This window comes from Prionailurus viverrinus, chromosome B3 (assembly GCF_022837055.1).
Source record: "Prionailurus viverrinus isolate Anna chromosome B3, UM_Priviv_1.0, whole genome shotgun sequence".
NCBI classification, from domain to species: Eukaryota; Metazoa; Chordata; class Mammalia; order Carnivora; family Felidae; genus Prionailurus; species Prionailurus viverrinus.
In genome coordinates this window covers 64,612,875-64,634,919 of record NC_062566.1, presented here as the reverse complement: position 1 = coordinate 64,634,919, position 22,045 = coordinate 64,612,875, and the positions used below count along the sequence as shown (strand labels likewise).

At 44.6% G+C, this 22,045-nt stretch overlaps 1 protein-coding gene across 1 annotated transcript in view; it reads right to left on the bottom strand.

The window, feature by feature from the left end:
* The window catches only part of RYR3 (ryanodine receptor 3), a 368,605-nt gene that overhangs the window by 159,583 nt on the left and 186,977 nt on the right, over positions 1 to 22,045 (bottom strand). The window contains exons 33-38 of the mRNA XM_047863199.1: positions 20,920 to 21,006; positions 20,361 to 20,587; positions 17,882 to 18,677; positions 15,339 to 15,539; positions 10,083 to 10,185; positions 8,368 to 8,505 (exon numbers count right to left, since the gene is read on the bottom strand). Of these exons, the coding sequence (XP_047719155.1) occupies positions 8,368 to 8,505; positions 10,083 to 10,185; positions 15,339 to 15,539; positions 17,882 to 18,677; positions 20,361 to 20,587; positions 20,920 to 21,006 (1,552 nt within the window). The remainder of the gene's footprint in view (positions 1 to 8,367; positions 8,506 to 10,082; positions 10,186 to 15,338; positions 15,540 to 17,881; positions 18,678 to 20,360; positions 20,588 to 20,919; positions 21,007 to 22,045) is intronic.

The following is a 22,045-nucleotide window of genomic DNA, read 5'->3' as shown; positions in this document are numbered from 1 at the left end:
GCTGCAAACATCTGGAATAATAAATGTGGAGACCAAGTTCTTAGGACTCACACTTTGTATATCCGCTTCAGAAGCTGGGAGGCATACCAACCTCTAAGTACTGGAACATTACACTGAGCAGTATTTCACAGAATCCTTATCTCCCTGCTCCCATGAGGTAGGGGCATCATTATTCTCATTTTGCAGACAAGGAAATGGAAACATATGGAGGTTTAGAAACTGGCCCAACATCACACTTCGTAAATGACAGAGCTGGGATCCAAACCTCGGCTGCTGGAATCTAAACTCATCTACTTTTCTGGCTGAGAGCTGCTTCCTTTCTATAGCTTCACAAAATCTGGAAAAATACCTACCCTTATTACTGCTTTAAATTTATATTATACTGCCTAGATGCTCTTTTAAACAATGATGTGGATTCAGAAATAAATAAAAACATAAAGCTTTGGGTCTTTTTGTAGCTGATGCTGAGCTAGGAAGATTATTCACATTCCCAGAGCTTTGATCTCTTCACCAATAAAATCAAGTTAGCAAAAGAAAGTTCATGCTGAAGGAAATGAATGGACAGCTGATGTGGTGACAAGAGTGCTGGCTTCTTTGTTCTGGCTCTGGCTGTGTTACCTCGGTCGAGTCACTTTACCTCTCTGCGTCCCTATGCATTTCTACCAAGTCACAGGTGGCTTAATACTCTAGAACTCTATGTTTACCTGACCTGTTGAACTATTGGAAAGGGTTGTACTAATTTATTAAAATGGCAAATTTTACCAGGTTCACTGGGTTAAAGCAATGAGCACCAAGAATTTTACCCCCACTTTCTAGTGCCCACCTGTCATATCAGGATGACACCCAGCTTGCTTTTATTAATAGTAAAGCTGGAGATCAAAGAAATAAAACAAAATCTTAAAATCCAGCGGTCACTGACCACAGCAAATGGCCAGGGCTGAGGCATCACCGTATACCATGAATCACTCACATGGGGGAGATGAGTGGTGGCAGCTTGATGGCTCTTTTGACGGCTGTCTTGAATGCTGACAGAGAAAGGACCTTTCCCCCGTCAGGGGTCCGAGAGCACAGTAACACCCTCTTGATTTAGTGGGTAAGACTGAATATGAAGGTCTCATGCCCTCTGTGCTCTGTGCCCCAGAGCTTCCCTCTGGGCTGAAAGTCTGGTCTGCTTCACAAAGTGGCCAAACACCTACTATTTATTAGCGGTGAAGGTCAGGGAGAAAGTTAAACCCACGGACTCTGAGGAGACTTGGAAAATTCATCACGCTAATTTCTCTGTGCCTTCCCGGGGCCTCCCTGGCCCAGGAGGTACAGTCAGTGCCACTTTTGCTTAGTTTCACTGGAACGAGAATATTACCGGGATCGTGGAGGACAAGATGACGAGGCTTTCTGGAAACCTGAAAGGGAGAAGCCTGTAAAGACAGTCTGGAGCACTGTTCTTGGAGCTGCTCCTTTCTCCATTTACTCATCAGGACACCGCTGCCAGAGACCCAGCGAACGGCATGCGATGGTCCAAGGCCGGCCCCGGACAACCCGTGAGGGCACCCAGCCTCCCTTCATCTGAGCTCTGTATTTAATTTTTGGATGTGTACACCTGTCTCCTCTATTGGCAGGGGAATAGGGTACAAGTTCAAGCTGCCTGCTAAAACATTCTAGTTCTTATCACAGAAATTATAGCCAATGTTCACTAAGAGCTTCCTGTGCATCAGACCCTGTGCTAAATGCTGTACCTGAGTTATCGTTTATTCCTTTTTGGTTAAGGTAGACATTTGATTGATTGATTGATTTGGCATGCATGAGCAGGGGAAGGACAGAGAGCGAGAGGGACAGAGGGAGAGAGAGAACCTCCAGCCTGACACCAGGCTCCATCCCACCACCCCGGGATCATGACCCGAGCTGAAATCAAGAGCCAGACACTCAACGAACTGAGCCACCCAGGCGCCCCGTCATTTATTCCTTACAACCACTGTGTAAGAGAAGACAGATGTGGCAGGGGCTGAGTTTCCCCTACAGTGAGGGCCATGTTAGCCTGATCCTCACTCTATCCTTTCTTTATGCAAAGAAGCAATTCAATTTAAGAAACAAACCTGTAACTACTAGTTACAGGACTCCTGTAACTAGGGGGTCTGCCGAGGCGGCCATGGCTGGGCGTGCTGCACGGGACGAGCAGCACTGGAGATGGCGCCTCATGCCTCTATGCACAACTGGTGTGAACCCCACAATCCCCCCAGTCAGGCTGGCCCGGCTGCCCTTGAACGTGGCTCTCAGGGAAGGCTGTGTGTGGATGGCCACATGGCTGATGTATATTTCTGCTAAACCCATTTCTAAATTTCCCTCCTCAGCGGTTTTCTGCCTTGGCCAGAGCCTCCCATCGGGGAGGGTGGAGACAAGCGTGGAAGCAAAGTGCTGCACCCCCAGGACCGTTTCCCCAGCCAGCCAGACACGCCGTTGGCCCCTGAGGCCGCCCCGCCAGCCGCCAGCGCACTGGGCTTGAGCAGTGCGGCTGGCTGCTGCCACTCCATCTCTGCTGCCCCCTGGGGTCTCATCCATCATACGGAGATAATTAGCCTGTTGTTTTTGGAATCAGTCAACCAGCCTCATAATCACTTTCTCAAAAACATTCCAGAGATTAAATGACCAATGACGACGCCGGGGAGAAGAGCACAGAGAACAGCTGCGGCTGCTCGTGTGTTTGGGAAGGAAATCCCTGACATGAAGATGGGGCGGAAACCGGACAGCGAAGGGCTCGGGGCCCTGAGGTCTCTGTCTTGACTCTTCTAGAAAAGCAATGGAATCACTTTTATTTCAGTTCCTGTGTGTATTCAGTCTGGAGAATAGACCGAGGATGAGGTGAGCTATAGACCATAGGTCCTCAAGGTCTGTGCTCCCCACCCCTGTCCTGCCACCCTCACGGCCCCGTCCCAGGCACCCCTACACGGTGCTCTGAAAGAGTGTGGGCCCTGGGCATGGAACATGATCCCAGTCTGGGCCAGTTCTAACTTGGTGTAGAAACCTTGTCCAAATTATTTTGCTTCTCTCTCCATAGCTCACATCAGGTGAGCTAACGTGAAGTGTCTACCACAATGCCTTGTGATTATTTTAGGTCTACTCCAGTAATCCAGGAGATTTCTTTATTTTAAGGTCAGCTAATTAACAGCCTTAACTGTGTCTGCACCCTAAATTTTCCTTTACCATTTAATACATAGGTTCCAGGAATTAGGACGGGGACATTGTTGGGGCCATTATCTTACCCACCACACCATCCTTAATTCAAGTCCTTGGAGCTTCTCATCTAGAGCACTGCAATGACATCTCATGGGCTCCATGCCTCCAGTGACCCTGCACTGCAATCCTTTAGATTCCTATCCTGTTAAAGCAGAATTAACTAGTGTGTGATACAGTGCCTGAGAAATGGTAAGTGATTACCATTTTTTAAATTTATTTTTGAGAGAGAGAGAGGGAGCGTGTGCTAGTGAGCACAGAAGCAGGAGAGGGGCAGAGAGGGAGAGAGAGAGAATCCCAAGCAGGCTCTATGTTGTAAGCACAGAGCCCGACATGGGGCTTGATCTCACCAACTGTGAGATCATGACCCGAGCTGAAATCAAGAGTCAGATGCTTAACTGACCAGCCATCCAGGCATCCCCAAACGTCTTAATGCCAAATATAGTTAAAATTAAGTGCATACTCTATGCCAGTCACACTTAAAAATACTTTGAATTTTTAACTAATTTAATCTTCATGTCAACTAAGTAAGGTATTAGTGCCATGTCCGTTTTACAGATGAGACAACTGAGGCACAGAGAGGCCATCACATGCTCAGTCTTATCGAGATTGTGTGGCAGAGCAAGAATTTAAGACCAGGTGGCCTAAGTCTAGAGCCCTATGCTCCTAACTACCTTACTACTTTGAGTAAATGAATAATTTAGTCCTCAAAGACCTTTCATAGCCACTGCATGGTGGGGGGTGGGGGGGGGGAGCAGGATATTATTATATAAATAATATGGATGGCAACTAGACTCAGGTGACAATGGTTTGAACTTTAATGCCACTACTGTGTGACCCTATAAAGTTGCTTAGAATTAAGGAACTTCAGTTTTAAGAAGATTAAGAAACTTCACTCTTCAGTTTCTTCAATTAGAAAATAGGAATAAAATCATCTACTTCAGCTACTGCCTATTGTGAAAATTACATGAGGTAACAGAGAACTGCTTCACCCAAGGCTCAGGACACAGCGGGTACGTGTAAATGTTAACCCCTCCCTCCCTGCAACTGGATACAAGTGATAGGTCACACTCTAAGGCTAACTGTAGTTGAGTGATTGGATTTTCAAGCCACTCTGTCCTAACACCACTCTACTACCCTCTACCCCATTCTTTTCCTTTTAGAATTCAACCAACCTCAACTGGTTGCTGCTCCTGGACTATGACCTGAACTTTTCTCGTGGGGACCCTCGCTGAAGCTGATCTTTTCATCAACAATGTCTGCCCCTTCTTGGGGCACCTGGGTGTCTCAGTCAGTTAAGCACTAGACTTCGGCTCAGATCATGACCTCACGGTTCATGGGTTCGAGCCCCGTGTCGGGCTCTGTGCTGACAGCTAGCGCCTGGAGCCTGCTTCGGAGTCTGTGTCTCCCACATTCTCTCTGCCCTTTCTTGGTCCACACTCTTGTCTCTCTCTCTGTCTCAAAAACAAACATTTAAAAATTCTTTTAAAAAATGTCTGTCCCTTATCTTATCTACTGATCTATGTTCTTTATGGACATTTTCCCAATTCCTCCTCTGGCCACCTCCTGTATTTTATCTGCACTTTTATTCTACCATAGCCACACTCATGATTACATTGAGTTTCCTGCCCAAACCCATTTCCTCCTTTGTTCAGAAGGTCCTTATTTTCATCATCTTTACGAGCCTATGACTAACATATACTGGAGGTCAGAAAGGAAAGATTTGTGACAATGAATTAAATGTGGCACAAAGACCCAGTGAAGAAAGAAAACAGGGACAGAGACATTCCACGTAAAGCAGAAGGTCATACAGGCCCCGTGAGAAATTCTGTGGAATGGCTGGGGCAGAAGGACGGAGGATGAGGTTGAAAGAAAGACTTCACAGAGGAGGTGTCTGTGCATGTACATCATGGGGAGAGGCTTGTGGGACAGAATCTGAACAGGCTTACAAATATTGCCTGAGTGCCACAGATGCATCTATCACTGAATTATCTCACTTTGCGTAGCTGGGCTCCAGGACTTATTTTTGTAGTGAACAGTAGGATTTTCCCTTCCTCAGCACTCAGTAAGCTGGAGCATTTAGACAGGAGAGAATTTCGGTTTGGGTTCTTAGGCTGTTCGGTAATGGGGCAAGAGTGGACACAAGTAGCAGCTTTCTTTGTAGAGAGAAGATAATGGAAAAACCTCCACGCTTCAGGAAGGCATTCAGTGAATGAGAGAGAGGGGAACCCACCAACTTGGAGCAGGAAAGTGACAGGTGATCTTCATTTTGTTAATTTCAGAATTTAGCGGAAACAGCAGGTTGGTCTCTTCTGGAGGAGTAACTCAGTGGCAACACATTTATATTCAAGAAACCTTGCTTAAACTGTCATGTGTGAGAAGCCCTGGCTCAGAACAGGCAAAAGATTTTCTCGGGAATTTGCTGGATTAGGATATGCCAGAGAAATGTGACTTAGTATGGCAGGCTGCTACTGTTGGGTCTTTTTTACTTCTTTATTATCATATGATCTTTTAATAAAGATTGTAACAGCTTTCATCAACAATATGGCTTAGAGTTAGTTTAAGCAGATCCTTGGAACTCTGAGCCAGCTAGCAGGATTCTCATGAAGCTCAGGACCCTGTTTATTTCTCTTTTCTAGAGAAAGTGAGGTTTTCCTGCAGGTCAGTTGGCCAACACCAACCGCTCATAGAGGAGGAAGTGTACCACCTATCCTGAACCCTCCGAGTGCAGAACTTTGGCTTGGTCAACTTGGGCATGTTAGAATTCTGACTTCCGTTGGGTCACAAGCACGAGTTACCTCACAGGTGCAGTAAGCCAGATAAAAAGATGATGGCTTTAAAAAGCCATTGGGTATGCCATAGCTATGTCGGAGGCTTCACGGGACAATGGAAAGAGCACGGAACCAGAGCCAGAAAACGTGAAGCAAGCCATGGCTTTACTCAGCTCAGTTACCTTGTGCCAGTGACATTCAGTCACCTGGAAAGTTTTCTGGAACCAGGGAGTGGTGGCAAGAGTAAATGAATGAACAAGTATCCCTTCATTCTTCAGAGCTCTATTTTCATCAACTACACAATAGAAGAGTGAAAAAAAACCACCAGTAATAAACTAATAACATGTGAAGTACTTGAGGAATTGTTAATTCCCTATCCCATGTTATTCTCTGTAATTTCAGGATGTTATCAATTGTAAGGGTAAGAACAGTCATGTAATAACGTAATAACGTGGACAAAGTTACTAATACCAGAAAGTATTTTGACCCTTTTATCGCAACTGGCTATGTATTCAGAAACACTGTCTCCAATTTCAGTGGTGTGGCAGTTAAACCATTCCCAAGATTTTCTCCTCATATGTCCGGCCTGTGTGAGAGGCTTTATGTCTCTGGAACATTTGGAAGAGGACCCACATGGTGACAACTAGATACGCTTGACCACCTTCATATCTATTTCTCGAAATCCAGGATAGGACACTTAGGACACAATATGCGAGCCCCTCACAACTCTCCTTCTGGAAGGGAAGCAGCATGAGGAGAAGACGTGAACTCTCACACTGGAGCGACCTTGCTTGCACATTCTATCAGAACAGGCAGAATATGGTCTTCCAGACTAAGTCCCGAGGTAGCAATCTGTGGAGCCTGGACACCATTCTTAGAGTTAGGGAGACTTCACACAGTCAAGTGATTTCATCTGACTGACTCCACTTACCTCATATGAAATGGTCACCTCGTGGGACCCCTAGTGGTGACACATTATATTAGAAGCATCCGCTTCCAAAATAGACTCACAGCAGGTAATATGGGTCAGCTCAGCCTATTTTTAGTTCTGCTTTGGCAGTAACCACAAAGGGAATCTAAACTCACTTTTGTGCTTTTAGAATCCTGCTGGCATGCCCTTATCAAAGTCCCACCCATAGAAATATGGTGATGGAGAGCACTGATTAAGGGTTGGCAGTATGACTGCTTCCAAGTATCCTGTACTCTTTTCCAGAGGTTTTAACACTTGTGCTGAAAAAATGGTGAGGATTCTTTCCCTTCAGAGATATTCTGACAAAGATGAAAGGTCAATAGAAAGGGCAATAAGATGTATGAACCCCAAAGTAGAGTTTTCAGACAAACCAATCACAGCTTGACAGTCTATTGCTCTAGTCTATGATTTGAAAGCATGTTTTAAAATGGTTAAGAATAGGGATGCCTGGGTGGCTCAGTCGGTTAAGCATCCAACTCTTGATTTTGGCTCAGGTCATGATCTCATGGTTCATGAGTTTGAGCCCTGGATTGGGATCTACACTGACAGCACAGAGCCTGCTTGGAATTCTCTCTCTGCCCCTCCCCTGTGCTCTCTGTCCCCCTCAAAATAAATAAATAAACTTAAAATGGATAGGAACAGGAACAAGATAAAAGGCAATTATGTTAAACCTCAGAAGTTCCTTCTTCTTTAGACAAATGAAATATTTGCAGAATTTTGGATGGAAGAGCATATTGATTATATATAATACACAGTCTTCTTCTTAAAACGTTAATGGTTTATGGACAGTACACTTCCCTATAGAACAAATTATAATCTTGTTTCAACATGAGTCACACCAGTAGGAGTCACATCTACTATAAGGCTTAGAGAAATGAATTTGGACAAGGTTTGGGATTGTTGAAAAATGGAAGGTCAAAGTCCTCTAGGATGCTACATTATGAAAATCATTGCCCAAACCCCAAAAACAACCCCCAAAGCCCACATCCTATTTCCTTTACTCCCCTCATATTATTATTTTTCCTCACTGGGGCAATTTGCAATTCTAAGGAAACATTGCAAATGATTGAAACAACAATGATTGAAGGACAGAGACCATGGAAACCTAAAAGAAAGAAGAACAGAAATCTGTTTATAGGCATTTTTAACCAGACAGACAAGAGCAGAGCCAAAGTAACAGATCCCTCAGGTTTCAAAAGGCTCTAAAAGTAAGGTCTTTAAATTAGAAAAGCATAGCTCCAAATACACAGTAACCACCACCAATTATAAAAGAATGCCCAGATGCCTCCTTTGAAGCTTAGACAGTCCACCTCTTACACAGCATTTGTCAGAAAGCCAATTCTCTTCATTATGTCAAAGAAGAGCACTGTGTCAGGAGGACTGAAAGGCATGGTCACTTACTAGGGCATCTCTCTTCCTCCTCTGTTGGCTGTTCCTTCGCAGGCTTGGTAGGGCCTTTGATTTTACACACCAAGGCACGGAGTTTCCCAGCCCAGGATGTGTCTTCCTCCTCCTCTTCTTCCTCCTCCAGGGGAACACCTAGCAAGTCACAGAACAGAGTGAAAATCTTGAACAGTACATAAAAATAACCACCGTAAGATTGAAAGAACATAAATCTCTGCTTCCTAACCTTCTGGAACTTTCTCAAGATGCTATAGGCAGCCTCCCATAATTATTTACCTACAGGATGTCTTTTTGGAAAGTATTTTAAAAAGATAATTCCTTACACACAAAAACACCAAGTAATTTCAAACCCTAAAATCAACTCTTTTTTTTTTTTTGAAGTTTATTTATTTATTTTGAGAGAGAGAGAGAGGGAACAAGCTGGCTCTGTGCTGTCAGCACGGAGACTGATGCAGGGCTTAATCCCTTGAACCATGAGTTTATGACCTGAGTCAAAACCAAGAGTTAGCTGGATGCTTTAATTGACTGAGCTACCCAGGTGCCCCTAAATTTAACTTATTCTAACCTGTACCCTAAAAGGGCTCTAAAGCATCCAGAAAGAGTTAACAGTGAGTCATTTCCTATGCAAATACCACTTATTTTCCATATATTAGTCAATCCATCCATGTACAAGCAGCACAAATGCTGAGAACAATTTAAAATCAGCAGTTACGTATTAAAGGAGGGACTGCAGGCTTACAATTGTTATTTAAAATAGTTATGTATTAAAGTAGGGACTGTGGTTCACAATTGTTAAGGGCATACATTATCATATTTATATCACTGCAAAAGATAAGAAGCAAAGGAGATCAGAATCTTGGTTCACCTGGGAGCAGAGTCCAACCATCTAAGTAAAGTGGGTGAAGTTTACACAAGTTAACAGTTATTTTCCTTCTTCAGAGACCCTGTTCACTCTCTTCTATTTCAACAAAATTTCTTCTTGGTAGAAGGAGTTTCCACCATATATGGATATGGCATATATGCCAGAATTATTTTCTGTATCTTCTCTGACCCCAGTAGTCCAGGCAGAATCATTTCTTGAGCAGTTAGAATTGTACAGTTAACCCTCGAACAATGCAGGGGTTAGGGGCACCATTCACCCACACAGTAGAAAATCCACATATAACTCTGACCCTCTACAACTTAACTATGAATAGCATACTCCTGATGGGAAAGCCTTACTGATAACATAAACAGTCAACTAACATGCATTTTTAAATGTGATATGTGTCATATACTGTATTCTTATAATAAATTAAACCAGAGAAAGAAAATATTATTAAGAAAATCATAAGGAAGAGAAAATACACTTCGAGTACTGCACTCTATTTATGGAAAAAAATCCCGCATTACAAATGGACTCACATAGCTCAAACCCCTATTACTCAACAATCAAAAAGAATGAAATCTTGCCATTTGCAACAACGCGGATGGAACTAGAGGGCATTATGCTAAGCAAAATTAGTCAGAGGAAGACAAACATATGACTTCACTCACATGTGGAATTTAAGATACAAAACAGATGAACATAAGGGTAGGGAAGCAAAAATAATATTAAAAAGGGTCAACCGCACTTTTAAATACAAAACTGTCTTCCCAACCCCCACTAGCTTCTAGTGAAGGAATCGGGGAACAGACTTGTCTTTGATAAAGCTTTCATCTCAGAAGCTCACCACAGTGAATGAGAAGGTCCTCATGGAAGTCATATAGCTCCTCTCGGATCTCTTCTGGGCAGGGGCAATTCTCTCCCAGTTGAAAGTTAAGAAGCATGTTGATCTTTGAGGGACAAAGAAGAATGGGTAAGTGGTTCTCGGTGTTGGCCAAAGAACTCAGATCCTGCCTTAGACACCTAACATTCTTTGCAAATTTTATCTACCTCAAACTTTTTTGTAAAGATGACCATACTTAAAAGTAGCTTTCACCTTTTCTCTGATTATAATGGTAATTTATTAACTGCACACAATTTGGAAATACCTAAAGAAAACTTACTGTGATCCCACTACCCAAAGATAACCATATTTAATGATACTTAGTTCATAACTTCCAGGCTTTATGTAGGTAGATTGAGAGCATGCATACTCTAGATAAACATTTCTGAGGTCAGATTTCCCACTTAACAATTTATCTTCAGCATTTTCTTTTTTTATTGATTGTTAACAGGTACACTGCATTTTATCATAAGATGAATAGCAATTGGTGTAAAATTAATGACCTGTTAAATATTTAAATTGTTTCCATTTTTTTGTTCTTATAAATAAATAAATAAATAAATAAAGTTTGTTGGAATTTCCTTTTAACTAATTTTTGTTCACATCTCTGATCTTTTTTTTTTTTTTTAAGGATAAACTCCTAGAAGCAACATGACTGGATCAAAAGGTTTGCACATTTTAATGGCTTTCGATAGGAATTGCCAAATCACCCTCCAGAAGGCTTACAACAATTTGCATTTTAACCAAATTTATTCAAGAGTGTGTATTACTTTGCCATCTCCAGTACAGTAATGAGAGTTAACACATTTTCAAATATTTCCCAAATTTAATGGGTAAAAAATGTCACATCCCTGTTGCTTTAATTTGCATTTAATTGGTGAGGTTGAATTTTGTTTTTCCACACATAAGAACCATTTTCATTTCAGTATTTTATAAATTTCCCATTCATGTTCTTTCTCCCTTTTTCTTTTGGGTAATTTTCTTTTTAAAAATTAATCAGGAGGCGCCTGGGTGGCTTAGTCCGGTAAGCCGCTGACTTTGGCTCAGATCATGATCTCACGGTTTGTGAGTTTGAGCCCAGCGTCAGGCTCTGTGCTGACAGCTCAGATCCTGGAGCCTGCTTCAGATTCTGTATCTCCCTCTCTCTCTGCCCCTCCCATGCTCACACTCTATCACTGTCCCTCAAAACTGAATAAACATTAAAAAAATTAATCAGTATTTTGCACATCCCTAGACTATTAACTCTTTGTAACATGTTCTCTAAATCTATTTCCCAGGTTTTAGTGAGCTTTTAACTTTACCTACAAAAAAAATTTTTTTTTGACATGCAGGTTTTAACAGGTAGTTAAACACTCATCTTTTCCTTTAGTTTTGTCTCAGGGAGTCTTAACTGTTTTAATGCCATGGACCACTCTGACAGTCTGTTAAAACCCACCCGATTACTGCTTAAATTAGTATTTTGAATACGTAACATAAAATATAGAAAATTACATACAGAAACCATTATTGAAATTTAGTCATCAAAAACCATAAAAAAGAAATCTGTGATATAGTAACATGTACTTGTTTATTAACCTATTGGACAAAAAGATCTAGTGGCAGTCTCATATCCACTGTGATCTTGAAGTAGTGATGAAGTAAATGATATTTCAAGGTATGATACTCATTGTGACACAGTATGAGAAAATGTGCTATTTCTGTTCTTGCTGGCAAAGTCAGCATTAGTATGTGCTCGGCAGCATTAACAATTCAAAGAAATGCTATCAGAGATTAATGAAAAGTTGGTAAGGATGTGGTCATTCATTTCCTGGTCAGATTCCAGGATGTCTCAATTCTTTCCAAAGACCCACGACCCCAAGGCAGTGAATACTGGGAGGGACTGAAACAATAACTAGGGGTGATGTTCTCCACTTTGCTCGCCTCAGGCAGTGTAACCTGAACACCAGGCAAAGATACTTTCTCCTTCTGTTTAGAATTTCTACATTAAAAAACGTCACCATCTCTTTTATTGTGTTTAATGTTGGTAGGAAGACGCTTATTTAAAGCTTCCACTGCAAACAGTTTTTTTGGAAGTTGGTGGAAGTGTTGCCTGTAATAAAATAATATCCATAAAATAGGTTAGGAAAGTAATTTTTGTGGTTGTTCCCCAATGTTAAATTATGGTAGTTACATCAACATAGATTGATAGGTTGTTTATGAAATAAAAATAAGATCTGAGGATCTAGTTTCAGAGTCAGAAAATTGAATTCTTTGCTGAAAGATCTTGCCGTGGGTGGAATACTTGGGAAGCAGTGGCCCACCAGCCGGCAGGTCAGAAAACCAAAAGAGGAGTGGGGCACCTAGGTGGCTCAGTCAGTTTAGTGTCTGACTTTGGCTCAGGTCATGATCTCAGTGTTCTGAGTTCGAGCCCCACATTGGGCTCTGTGCATACAGGTCAGACCCTGCAGCCTGCTTCAGATTCTGGATCTCCCTCTCTCTCTGCCCCTCCTCTGCTCGCACTCTCTCTCTCAAAAATAAATAAACATTAAAAAAAAACAGTGGAGTGAGCTGAACTTTCTGCTGCACAGGGCATACCCTTTAATGATGCCTTTTATACCTACCTACTACTTTAAGTTTACTCATTTTGAGAGAGAGGCAGGGAGGGGCAGAAGGGGAGAGGGAGGAAGGGAGAGAGAGAGAGAGAGAGAGAGAGAGAGAGAGAGAGAGAGAGAGAAAGAGAGAAAGAGAAAGAGAAAGAGAGAGAGAGACACAGAGACTCTAAGCCCAAGCAGGTTCCATACCGTCAGTGCAAAGTCCAATGTGGGGCTCAAACTCAGGAACCATGAGACCATAACCTGAGCAAAAATCAAGAGTTGGTAGCCTAACCAACTGAGCTACCCAGGTACCCCAATAATGCCCCTTTTAAAGTCAAAGGCTTACTGATTGTGCCTGGCTAATATGCCAATGACCACTGGACTAATCTTAGTTTTACCTATTTTTGTACTTGGTTACATCCCCCAAGTATATGTTTTTTTCGTATCTCTGATCCTATATAGATACAAGGCTGAAAACCTTTACTTTCTCCTCAAAGGTTACAGAAGGATGAGATAATCGTATCATTGTTTTAAAATTCTAATTCTTACACACCCAATTTTCCACGTAATTTTGCATTGCTATCCCCTGAAATTGATCTGAATCCTCCTTTGTCCATACTCAATTTGGAATTATTTAGAGAGCTCTATTGGTTGGTTCCTTCTAGAAATGAACATTCTGTGAGGGGTGGTAGGTGGGGCAGCTGAATTTGATAGGAATTAGTGTCTTTTCTTTCCTTTCATTCCTAGACCAACATCATCAGTATTACCTGGAAACCTGCTAAAAGTAAAAATTACTGGGCCTCACACTAGAGCTACTGAATTAGAAGCCCCAGATCACCAGTCTGTTTTATTAAGCCTTTCTGGTGATTCTGATATCCGCTCAAGAATCATTTAGTCTAACACATTAGGGAAGAATTTCTCAAGTTCCATCTGAAACCAGTCTGAAATGATTGCCCAGGGGAGTACTGAGAAGGCTAAAGGAGGAAGTGATAGCAGGCCCTGGGGACAGCAGAAGAGAAGGTAAGGAGGTAGCAGGTGAGGTGGGAGCCAGCATGGCCCTTCCAGGAGCCAGGATAGGATCAGTAGCTGTGTCCATGAGGACAGTGTTAGATAGACAGTGCAGGTCTAGCTGGGTTAAGCAGATGTCTCAGAAAACATACATAAACTCTACTCAGTGGGTCACTGGCAGAAGGCAAAAGAACCTTCCAACACTGAAACTAATGATTCCACTTACAGAATGTTTACCATATGACAGTATCCCACTAAGCAATCTAAAAAATTATCTCCTGGGTCCTCCATAGAAGGGAGGGAGGGACATACAAACATCCTCATTTTGCAGCTGATGAAAGGGAGACACAGAAAGGCAATTGCCTAAGGCCACACAGCGAGAGAAGGGGGAGCCAGAAAAGGAGCCATGCATCACATTGTTCTTCCTGCCCATTATTCACAAATAGGAGTCAGCATCTGCCCAATGAATTGGGAAATGTTTGCACAGGTTGCCAGTCCAAAAGCAGCCTGACAACATTTGGAAAGCCTTTAAGAGTAATCCAGGCTCACTGCGCTTCCCTCAGTACGGTATGAATTACCTCCTCCCATCAATTCAAAGGGCCTTCTCAGTTTGCCTCCAGCAAAGCGATGATAAACTTTGCCTAGTCTTTACAAGGCCAGCATCATTCAAGTGAATCTTTTAAAAGCCAAGATATGTGGTTCACTTTTAAGTCAATATAAATATCTATGTTCTACCAAATAGGTTAGGAAAGTAATTGGACCAAGTTGTACCATTAATATCAAATGGTGGTAATTATACCTGACAACAGTTTATGGATAGACTGCTTATTAAATATAGAGAAGATGCAAAGATCTGGTTTCAGAGACAGAAAGCAAATTTCTTCACCGAAAGATCATCTGTTTTGAACACTTAGGGAGCTGTGGCCAAGCTGCCTGCAGGATGTACATGGGAACAGGGGGACAAATGCCAACTATGTTCTGCAAGGTGTCCCGCCCCTATCTGCCAGTTACTCACCGGGATTTCATATGCAGTCTCCCCATATGGGCAAGGCTGACTGCAAGATGGGGGTACTGTACAAAAATGAAGACAATCCCTCACAGAAGGGACCTCACTTGCCCAGTCCTGTTTTCCTCGCTTCTGGGGGCTGGGAGGCTTTGTGAGGGTCTTGGTCACAGGGTAAGGCACTTCGGGCACTTAGCCGAGGAAGTCTGTGCACCTGCTCTCGTAAGTCAGGAAACGTCGACCAGGCTCTCTTGATCTCTAATACAAAGGAGTGACTTCTGCAAGGACTGGACAGACATTCTTCTAATGGTGGATCCTTGCTGGTGTAGAAGCTGGGTCATGACAGGGATCTGGTCTTTGACTCAGTGACAGGGCACCGGTAGGAGCAAGCAAGGGAGGAGAGGAAGCCCCGCCCCGTGTGCACTTCTGGATGGGTTATTTTCCCATCTAAGATGATTGGCAGATACTCCTCGCTGCCATTAGCATCAGACCAGGCCTGTCCCCTGGCACTGTGCTGGGTCACTGACTGGCCCACACCTCTCACGGGCACCCCAGGCACATAAAGGTTTCACGTGCCCTGCTCTGTAAGGTTCAAGTTCACCCCACTGGCATGGAGGCTCAGGAAGAGTTTCTCACCTGCTCCTGGGGGGGTGAGCGGAACTCCCTGGTTTTCCGGGCAGTCAGGGCTGCAGACATGTTCAAGGCCTGCATGAGCTCGTTGTAGCGGAACTTCTGATTTGCCTGGAGCTTAGAGACATAAATGTCGCCAAATGCCACAATGGCCTCCACTCGATGCTGCAGCTCACAGTCACAGAGATAGCTGAGGAGCTCACACATCTGCAACCAAAGCATATATTTATGCTCATTTAACAACACTTCATAGACATTGGTGAAGCAGCTAGCATCCCCATTTTACGGAGGCTAACACTGAGACTTAGGTGCTCTAAGTGACTTGCCCAATGTCACACAGTGACCACAGAGCCGTTAGTTGGATCCAAGTCAGTTTGAACCGAGCCACCAGCCCTTTATCCTAAGGACAGGAGAACAACAGGAAAACGAGCTCACCAAAGACAGAATAAACCTGCCCGTGGAGAGTGAGAACGGCATTCCTAAGAGAATTCTTCCCTGGCTCTAAGCTCCCCATGGAAACCAGCACTCAACTGCACGGGAGAGCTCTGGTTCCTTCCTGGCATCTTCTGGCTCCAGATGATGGGAACCAGAGACTTCTGTTCCCCTCTCTTTCTTTCTTGTTTGTTTGTTGGCACTGCTTTGTCTGCCACCAGTTCTTTCGGACTGTTACTAGTCCTGATCTTATCGCTACTTGCACTTTCACTAATAAGAAAAACAGCAGCCAGAACCTATTGAGCTCTAATCACCCGACTCTGTGTTAGGCACTTGCCAGACCTGCTCCTTCAAACCTCAGTGTGTTCCCGATACTTTTATTCAGGCGTAAGTTCTATGAACCCATCTCCACATAACCCCTTGCATGACTAACAGACACTCTCCAGTCCATCTGGGCAGAGACAATAATGCCCCTGGTGTGCTCTTACCTAGCAGGCTAGTCTCTGGCATATCTGCAGGTGACCTAGGACCCAGAGCACATGCCCGTCACACTTGTGATTACAGTTATCACATCTGATTAGAAGCTGTATGTGCCAATGAAATAGGAAAACTAACTTCAAAGACTAAGGAACATCTGCAAAAGGCAAGTTGTTTTTAAAAAAAAAATACTCTAAGCGTCCGACTTCAGCCAGGTCACGATCTCGCAGTCCGTGAGTTCGAGCCCCTCGTCAGGCTCTGGGCTGATGGCTCGGAGCCTGGAGCCTGTTTCCGATTCTGTGTCTTCCTCTCTCTCTGCCCCTCCCCCGTTCATGCTCTGTCTCTCTCTGTCCCAAAAATAAATAAAAACGTTGAAAAAATTAAAAAAAAAATAAAAAATAAAAAATAAAAAAAAATACTCACAGTTGGGTGTGAGTTAGACAACTACAAAAAATTGGGGGAAAATCTTTAAAATCTACAAGTGTTCTGCACTCAGGCTGCTTTCCAATTACCTCTAAATCTACAGTCTATCTTCAAGATACCCCCAAAACTGGCCATCAGGCATATCACACTGTATGTGACAGGTGTCATTTATGCAAAAGAAAGGACTCTACATGCCAGGCAGGGACTCACATGGAAGAAAAAGCCTCAGCTCCACATCTGAAGAGCACATTTATGTTTTAATAAAAATGTTTAAGGTATCTGTGTAAAATTTGTTACGTATCTCCTCTACATACAACATTTTGATGAACTGACACCTACCAATCCCACCACATTAGGTAAGAGAGCTTCATTTGGAGATTATTCTAACACGGTTTATGATAAAATATATTTCATACCGTATTTCAAAGATAAAAGTGAATATTACGTTTTATTCAATTATCATCCACATTTTACATTATTGTGAAGCCAAGGCTTTGGGAGGCTACTGACTTGGCAAGCCTGTAGAGCTGCTACGTGGTCCAGGGATGCCCGAGCCAGGCTGACTTTGTGGAACAGACTGTACTGCTCTGTCCATTTTCATTTCTCTTTTCTCAGTGCCCAGAAGACAACAGTTATCATCTTCAGCGTATCGCTGCTGCCAGCTTCCCTCTGGTAAGACTATGTCTTAGGAAACGTTGCAGCTTCCTAGGTGATGCCAAGGGGGCAGCTCGAAGCGAGCATGCCTCTTCTCCTCAGCTCAGACGGCAGTTTGTTTGCATGCCAGGACAGCACGTCTACACAGGCTTGGTGATCAGTACATGGCAACAAATGAGCCCAAGGGATGAGCATGGCCACCGTATGAACCAGTGTGGTCTTTTCCACAGCCAAAGGCTCTTCCTCCTCCTTTCCCGACAGGGGCTCACAGAGCAGCCATTTAGTCCCAAAGGGTAAGAGGTAAGACGAGGGCCAATCCATCACTAGTTCCGTAAAAACAATTCTAAGGCACGTGCCTTATTGATAAGGGTTAGCACTTTTCTCTTGACTTCGGGAGTACATTTCATGCCAGAGAAAATCATGAGCAGTGAATGTTCTCTATCCGTATTTCCACTACACTCCAGGTTTAGGCCAGCACCCTCAGTCCCAGCCTTAGCTCCAGGCTGCACTGTCACCCTCCCCCCGCACTTTGCAAAGGCAGGATCTTTGCTGCCCTGAGTTACCTGCAGCTTGACGGACTCTGGCAGTCGGGTCTGCAACAAGCCTTTGACTGGAGCCTCCTTGCCGGCCTTTTCTCCGGCCTCCACTGCCTTCTCCTCCACCTGGGTCACTTCCTCCTTCTCTGCTCTGTTCTCCATCTCCCCACTGTGCTCCCCAAACACAGAGGGATCGATCAGGAGGAGGATCTGCCTGACGTCATCGTCATCAAACACCCCCATGACCAGTAGGGTCCCGATGAGTTTCAGCACAGGCACAAACTGGAACTCTACAGACCCACCGACAGGGTCCCGGATGTGAGCCCCGCTGTGCTGCACTGCCTCCGTCAGCATGCTCAGTGCCTTTGTTTTGAGAATCTCCAAGGGGATCTCAGGGCTCTGCTTCTGGTGCTCCTCACTGGTCACGACAAAGCAAGGGGTGGAGAACCTGAACCCTGGCTTGAGGCACGTTCTCAGGCCCACCCCAGGCAGCCCGTGTCTCTTGGACTCATCTGGATACAGGCGGATTTTTCTGGTGGTGCTGGTGATGGGGATGATGTACTCATTCTTCATCATTAGCTTCCTCTCCTTAGCATTGGCCAGATGGATGCTGATGAGCAGGTCATAGAAACCAGAACGAAGGAGGCCAGGGAGGTACTTGTTGTCAATGGCGTAGAACAGCTGGGAGAGATCCACGTGGCCGCATAGGGCATAGGCCACGCGGCTGTTTCCCAGGGCGCACACTGCACTGTAGAGTCGCAGCGTGTGGTAATGGAACTGCATCAGGTCCTCCTGCTCACAGAGCTCCAGGACATCCACACACCTGCGGATAGGACAAGCCATCAACCACTCCATGGTTGGAAAAGAATATGCCAGCGCTCAGCAGAGTTCTTCTCTTTGAATCCCCAGGGATTGCACCCAACTCAATGAGGGCAGAGGGCATAGAAGGATGAAGGAGCCTCTGCCCCCTGCTCCCGTACAGGTTATCATTCCTCTCTCAGTTCTGGTCCTTATCCCAGTTCCTGATAATCCTCCCTAACTCAACGAGTCTCAAAAGTCCGAAAGACTTAAAAACATGGATTCCCAAATATGAAAGTGCTCCTTATTAAGGAAAACCCTCCCAAATGGAAAACTGAAAAACATTCAGGTGTGTGACAGAGGTGACTTGGTCCTCTTATTTGTGGGTAGAAGGGGATCCTCTGCTCCCCAGTACAAGAGCCTCAGGCATAGCTGAAGGGGCCACCTGGGTGGCTCAGTTAGTTAAGCGTCTGACTTTGGCTCAGGTCATGATCTCACGGTTCATAAGTTTGAGCCCCTCGCTGGGCTCTGTGCTGACAGTTCAGAGCCTGGAGCCTGGTTTGCATTCTGTGTCTCCCTCTCTCTCTGTCCCACACCCGCTTGTGCTCTGTCTTTCAAGAATGAATAAACATGAAAAAAAATCAGAGAAAAAATGTAGGCAAAGCCCTCTGTCAATCCACCACCCACATCATCTGTATCATCTCCAAATCTACCGTCATCCACAGGGCCTTCCCTCCCCTGAAAACAAACACAACTGCACTCTTGTCCCGAGAGAAAACACCTTCCAATTTGAGTTCAGTTGGCATCATCAATTCACTTTCTCCTTCCTGACTTTAGAAGCCCATTTACAAGGCTGTCTTGCTCCCTCATTTTTGGGGGGGGCTCAGGGCACAGCCTCTGATCCTTGCTTAGATTTTCTGTTTTGTCTTGCTCCTCACCACGGATCTGAGGATCCTTTGCAATTGGCGTACTTGGCGGGACTCCTATTTGTTTCCTGCTCCTTCCCTATACCAGCCTGTCTTGCCGCTGTCCATGACCCAGCAGAATACCTAAATGGGAGCTGTGCAGCTATCAAATCCTGCCACCGGCTCCCCCATTACTGTATGTTTTTAGTCCAACAGATCAAGGGGTGATAATAGGCTAGCGATAAAATTTCTTTCTTTCTACATATAGAAACTATGCTAGTGTAGATTCACCTACACAATTCCATTTATTTCTCCCTGCAGTCCTCTGGGCGGTCATGTATTTTATGTATCATGAGGAAACACAGGTAAGTTATAGGAGTCATTTACCCAAGGCCACAAGGCCAGAAAGTGATAGTGCTGGGATTAAACCCAGGCCATAATCCAGGAGTACTTCTTACCAAGAGGAGCCCAGGAGCCCATTCCTGGTTCTCTAGGCAAACTAGGCATGCCTCATTTTCTCCCTTCTTGTCATTAATGACATATATTTCAGGGTCACGTTACAGCTTTTTAATTAAAGGGATGGAAACACTCCTGACTTCGGACACTCAGAGAGAAGGCCCTGTGGCAGGCATATCGTAGTGGATATTCTGCTATTTCTAAGTGAATAATGTAAGTGAGGAAGGAAAAGAGACACTGAGGTTTTTGGGAAGAGAGCAGAGCCCCTGGCCAAGGGGGATGCTGCTCCTCCCCTTCTCCTGCCTGCCTCCCAGGCCTGCCCCCTCCTCTGTGGGTCCCTCCACTACCTGTTCTCCTCAGGGATGTGGAGCGCCATCATCTGCAGGGGCTCCAGGCACTGCACCACCCAGCCATGGCGCTCGCTCACCCGCTCTGTCTCCACCTTCAGGAAGCTGCTGGGCATGCGGCTCCAGAGCACGGGCTGGATGGTTTGGACGTCCAGCCGAGGTGGACACTGCGGAACTGGGTTCTTCTCTTCACTCTTAAATATGGCCGCCGACAAGGGCATCGCATTCTGGGGCAAGGCAGAAAAGGCATTCAAAGGGAAAGACAGGTGCACTACAGAGATGCTCAGTTGCTGGATAATGCAACATGGCCCATGATAACCAATATGGTGAGTATGAACTAAAGAGAGACAAATCAATCCGGAGACCTTTAAGGCTTTGCCAGCCTTAATTAAAACCTTGCATGATGGGTTATATTAACATTAAGTAATTCTTTCAGCACCCAGTACAGGGCCTGGGTGAGAAGGGATTCCCTTGTTTTCTGAGGCTTAGAAAATTTCCCCCTAATGGTCAATGCTGCCTTCTTTTATCATAGCCATTGGATGAGGAGACTGACCAATACCTTCAGCTTCCCAAGTTCAAACTGAAACAATGAAGTGCTCGTGGGCTGCAGGAAGACTGCTGGAAACACTTTGGTATTGGGCTCCACCTGGAAACCAAAACAAAGGGAGGTTTGCTCAGAATTATAACATCACAGATGGCTAAGTCATTGGGTGCATTCATCAACACCCTCATTCTAACCCTAGATGAAACAGGACAACTCCCTGGCGGGTCATTCTCTATTCCTCAGAAATCCTGAGACCTGGTGCTTCTGGGAGTGCAGTCACTGCTCTCCACCTTATTCCTGCCGCACCCCCCTGCGACTTGGGGCTGAACAATCCCACAGTCTTTCATTTTCTCTCGCTGATAACCGTAGCCAAAATCTTCCTCCAGTACTCAGGACAGTCACACATGGGGAGCTATTAACATACCACCAAGGGTAATGCCTGCTTTTATTCATGGAACGATGTGATTCCTGGCTTGTCATAGAGCAGGGAGACACCTGGCATGCAGGTGGCACCATCATTCGTCACTCCTGCCCTCAGGAAGTCATCACTGAGGGTGGTGCAAGGACTTCAGTGTTATATCTGAAGGCAAAAAGGACTTTGGGGAGGCAAGCCCAAAGGGCGTCATAGGACAGGGCTTTTCAACCTTGGCACTACTGACCCTTTCGGCTGGGTGGGTAACTCTTTGTTGTAGGGCTGTCCTGTGTGTTGTAGGACAGATAGCACCATCCCTGGCCTCCACCCAGAAGATGTCAGTACTACTCTCCACCCCCAGCACAGTCATGACAACTAAAAAAGTCTCTGTTGATTGCCAGATGTCCCATGAGGGAAAAACACCCCCAGATGAGAACTGCTGTTTTACAGGCAAGGGCTTCCCTGAGATAACATAAAGAGGCTGCTTCCAGAACCTATCTCCTTTTCTTAGAACCTCTCCTTTTTCTTGGTTCCTCTGGACTTCTCTGTAACCCCCTTCTCACTCTTTATGACTCTAGAGCTCACCTTAAATAGTGTAGGATTCACTGTCTTCCAGCTGCCACTTGGATGAAGTGTGCGAATTTATTTATGACAGTAGGGGCTCCACTTATCATCTGCCCATGTTGATGAGCTTTTTAAAAAATGTTTATTTGTTGAGAGACAGAGAGA